The sequence below is a fragment of the Meleagris gallopavo genome, chromosome 8 (genome assembly GCF_000146605.3).
Source record: "Meleagris gallopavo isolate NT-WF06-2002-E0010 breed Aviagen turkey brand Nicholas breeding stock chromosome 8, Turkey_5.1, whole genome shotgun sequence".
In the NCBI taxonomy this organism is placed as follows: Eukaryota; Metazoa; Chordata; class Aves; order Galliformes; family Phasianidae; genus Meleagris; species Meleagris gallopavo.
The window spans coordinates 11052478-11056770 of NC_015018.2; the positions used below are offsets into that span (position 1 = coordinate 11052478).

Here is a 4293-nt window from a genome sequence, read left to right on the forward strand (position 1 = left end):
CGTCACTGATCTCGGCTGCCGCTGTGCCCCGCAGGCGCTCGATCGTCAGCGATGTCTTTCATCTTCGAGTGGATCTACAACGGCTTCAGCAGCGTGCTGCAGTTCCTGGGTGAGGCCCCGCGGCGCGGTTCCCTGCGGCCGTCCGGCCGCCGTCCCGGCTCCTTGCAGATCGCGTCTCGTCGTTCCGGGCGAGGGGAGGGGTTGATGTTTAGGACCCGCTGGCAGGAAGCCGGCCGGCCCGAGGCAAACGGGCTCTTCTCAAGGAAGCGATGTGTTACTCCGTGCCCGGCCTTGGCGCCAGCAGCCTGCTGCTGCCTGATGCGTTCAGTCCATCTTCACGTTGAACCCCTCTCTGGGGCAACAGATCATCGTATTACCATACAGCGAGCTCACAGAGTTGCAGGCACTGTTTTAGCAAGATTCGTGGCTTGCTAAATTATTTCTTCTCAGAGCAGTGTGGAAGCACAGGTGGCAGCCAGCTCTGGGGAGGGACCCATGGACGTGTTTCTCTCTGCTTGCCTCCAGGGCTCTACAAGAAGTCTGGAAAACTCGTCTTCCTGGGCCTGGATAATGCGGGCAAAACCACGCTGCTGCACATGCTCAAGGACGACCGGCTGGGCCAGCACGTCCCCACGCTGCACCCCAGTACGTCTGCCCTGTGTGACGGTGGCAGCTCTGCTCTGGGGCTGACGTGAATCGGTGTTTTATTTTCAAATATAGTGGCCAAGAAGTGGTGTGGGTTAGTGAATATCACACACCGCAACTGGGGAGGGAGAGGGCTTCTGATAGAGTCACAGAACATCCCAAATTGAAGGGAACCATGGGGATCATTGAGCCCAACTCCTGGATGTGTGATAAAGGATAAAAAGCACAGATTAAGAAGCACATCCCTAAGAGGCAAGGAAGTTATTTTCTCCCATTTGTGAAATCATGAAAGTTTCAGAGGCTGAGTTCATCAGGGACCAGGTATCTGATACAGGGGCCATGTGATGCTGGTGCACATCCCCAAGAACCACTAGCTATAATAATTCCTTTCTTTTTTCTGTGTTCTTGCTTTCCAGCCTCAGAGGAGCTGACAATTGCTGGAATGACCTTCACCACTTTTGATCTAGGTGGCCACGAGCAAGGTAAGTGCCGGCTCACTGAGGAAGGTCTGTTGATTTCAGTTGTGTTCCCCAGCCATCTTTGGAAAGATCTCCCAAAAATAAGTGCTGGAGAGCAATGGGAATCAGCAATACCTAACTGCTTGTAGCTTGAAAGCAGCTGTGGAGTCAGAGAGATCAACTGGAAAGGTGATACAAGTGGTGTAATGATAAAGGGACTAACACAATAGAAAGATATTATAAGGGAAGGAAAAAACACTACTCACCTGTCTCTGAAGATGTAGGGTCACAGGGGAAAACTCCACAGAGGAGGGATCTCCAGAAAGAGATCTTTCTCTTGTGGCAGTCAGCCTTTAAATGGGGTCTAAGAGAAGTACAGCCAGGCTCCACCCCTTACAGTCACACAAGTGAATTGCCTTCACCTGTTCTCCTAGGCTAACTGGGTCCTTTTCCCAGGTGATCTATCAGTGGTTCAGGACATGACTCAACAGTTACCATACATGGAGCCATTACTAGAAATGACCTGGCTCTAGGAAACTGGTTGTTTCAGTGGCTAAATGCTTGTGCTTTATTTTGGCAGCGTGGAAAAAAAAGCTGCCAGCTCATGCTCTGCTGCCTGAAATATTTTTAGCTGTAGAAGGCTTGTATGTCACGGGCTTATTCTTTTGAATAATCACTGAATTTTTATCTTTAGATTTCCTTTCTGGAAGTCCTAAGAAAAGTTTTTCTGCATATTTTTGTGAATACCCACAAGCAGACTGACGATCAGGGCTTTTGCTGCAACAGGAACAGTGCTCGTCAATATAGCATAGACAAACTCCCTGTGCACAAGTGTTGGTTGCCTGCTGACAAGCACCTGTCACACAGCAATTATCTGATCACTTGTGAAAGCGCGGAGAGCAAGAGCAGTATGGCTGGCTGGCTGTCCCAGCCTGCCCCAAAAACCCCAGGCGGCGGTTGGAGCTCTGCTGTGGGCACAGCAGCCCTGCTGTTCTCACGGAGGTGTTGGTCTCTTGCCTTCCAGCCCGCCGAGTGTGGAAGAACTACCTGCCTGCCATCAATGGGATCGTCTTCCTGGTGGACTGCGCAGATCACTCCCGGCTTATGGAATCCAAAGTTGAGCTTAATGTAAACTTCACTTTTTTCTCCTTTCCCTGACACCTTTGACTAGCTAAATTATAAAGAGTGTACCCTTTTGGTGGGATGGTACTCGAGGCAGCCTCGACGCCCTTGCTGTGGGGTGACTGTAGGCTCCTGAGCACACTTTAGGGAATTTTGGAAATGGCCCATGCATCCTGCAAAGCCCTTCTGGGAAGATCCCTCCCACGGGAGCTGTAGCACCAAGGAATAACCTTTGTGGGTCACAGAGCTTACTGAAACAAAGCTCAGATGACAGATGTTCGTTCTGCCTCTGTGTAACTTAAAGATGTCTTGCATGCAGGCGCTAATGACAGATGAAACAATATCCAATGTGCCAATCCTTATCTTGGGCAACAAAATTGACAGACCTGAGGCCATCAGTGAGGAGAAACTGCGGGAGATCTTCGGGCTTTATGGACAGACCACGGGGAAGGTAGGGAGGCACGCGGTCTGGGCACTTACAAGTACATGTTCCTTGCAGAGAGAGGTGCCCTCTGGAAGCCAAGTGGTTTGTTCCTGTGGATTTGTCCTAAACATTTGACTAGGCTGAACCTCTAATAACAGTGATGCCTTTGGGCGAGTTTTGAAACATCCAGAGTTGTGCAAAGCACAGCGCTCCTAGTTAGGAAATAAGGTGGTGTGCTTGAGTTTGACAATGGTTAAACACATTGTCAGGCTCTTCTGGTTTTATTGCTCCAAATTTTGTTCAGCTTACTGCCTCGCCCCATTGTCAGTGCTTAAAATTAGAGTTGATCAAAAGTGCTGGGTAACAGTAACAAAGCACTCTGGGTGCTTGCTCAGCCGCTGGCTTCGGGAATCGTCTCAGGCTGGCCGTGCTCCTGATTTGTCTCTGGGCCTTCAGGGAAACGTGCCACTGAAGGACCTGAACGCGCGCCCCATGGAGGTGTTCATGTGCAGCGTGCTGAAGAGGCAAGGCTACGGCGAGGGCTTCCGCTGGCTGTCGCAGTACATTGACTGATGCAGAGCGCGATCCCGGACTGATCCTGCTCGCAGCTCCCTATGGACTGTCCTATCGGGACACAGAAGGCTTCCCAACCCCAGAGCGGCGCGATCGTGGGACCTGGTGAGCGCCCATCCTTGCACAGTGGTGACACAACTCCTTTCTATGCCGCGGGGACGCGGTGTGGCTCCATCCCTCAGGTGCCGCGGTTCCAGCAGCGACACGGCCGGCGGGATCAGGACACGGCACCGCTCCGTGCTGCTGGAAGGAGCGCGTCTCACCACTGTGGCCAGCTGACTTCAAGAACAACGAGAAAGCAATTCTATTTTTTAAAGAAAGTGTTCATGTAAACAGCGTCCCTTCTAACTCTTTAGTTTTAACATTCATCTTGTTTAGTCCAGAGTCTCTTTAGGGTTTTTTAAAAACATATTTAGACTTTTTGCAAAATTACCAAACAAAGCATCACGATATGGAAGTCCTCGATGAGCAGCAGCCGGCTCCGGCACTCCGTGGGATGCCCGCACGGTGCCACGCCGACACACAGCAAGGGTCTGGGACAGCACGTGTGGCACAGGGCTGCAGCACTGCCCGCCCTCGGAGCGCCGCTGTGGGACCACGGGGCCGCCAGCAGCGGCTGCAGCATGGAAGCGTTGGACATTGGCATATCATAAGGTTGTTAGCGTAGGCCGCAGCGGTTTCTTTTCTACTCGGTGGGTTTTTTGTCGAAGTTTCCTTGCTGTCTAGCTCACGTTGCGTTCAATAAAGACGTGTCTTTCTGCTCTCAGGGTGGCGGTGCCCGGCAGGTGTTTCACCCACTGGCTTCGTGGAGGTGCACGAGTGCGGCTGGCTGCGGGCACCTCCTGCCGCTTGTCAGCAGTCACCACTTTCTGCATCTTCCAGGAGTTTAACGTTGTATGAGGGGGGGAGGTTTTAACTTCTGCGTTCGATCCTGCAGGTGGAGACACAGAAAAAGCAGCGTGGGCGCTCCCTGCTGCTTTGCATGGCGCAACCCCGTGCAGCGCCCACCTACCGTTGTGCGACGCCCGGCCTCTCGCCACGTCGGCACGTTCAGCTCCGCCCTCACCAATG

General features: G+C 52.4%; 1 protein-coding gene and 1 long non-coding RNA gene across 2 annotated transcripts; one reads left to right on the forward strand and one right to left on the reverse strand.

Annotated features, from left to right (window-relative positions):
* Positions 1-6: 6 nt before the first annotated feature.
* SAR1A (secretion associated Ras related GTPase 1A) lies at positions 7-3988 on the forward strand. Its single transcript, XM_010714314.2, has 6 exons — positions 7-109; positions 526-645; positions 1062-1127; positions 2128-2231; positions 2545-2676; positions 3106-3988. Exons 1-6 carry the CDS (start codon positions 52-54, stop codon positions 3220-3222), a joined length of 597 nt encoding a protein of 198 aa, XP_010712616.1. The 5' UTR covers positions 7-51; the 3' UTR covers positions 3223-3988.
* On the reverse strand, positions 633-2121 carry LOC109368772. Its single transcript, XR_002117080.1, has 2 exons — positions 1370-2121; positions 633-843 (listed from the first exon to the last, which is right to left on the reverse strand). It is a non-coding gene; the product is annotated as an uncharacterized LOC109368772 (long non-coding RNA).
* Positions 3989-4293: the final 305 nt, after the last annotated feature.

Coding starts and splice junctions, on each gene's coding strand:
- SAR1A (XM_010714314.2), top strand. CDS start 52: ATGTCTTTCATCTTCGAGTGGATCTACAACGGCTTCAGCAGCGTGCTG. Junction 110..525: donor CAGCGTGCTGCAGTTCCTGG/GTGAGGCCCCGC, acceptor GCTTGCCTCCAG/GGCTCTACAAGAAGTCTGGA. Junction 2,232..2,544: donor AATCCAAAGTTGAGCTTAAT/GTAAACTTCACT, acceptor TCTTGCATGCAG/GCGCTAATGACAGATGAAAC.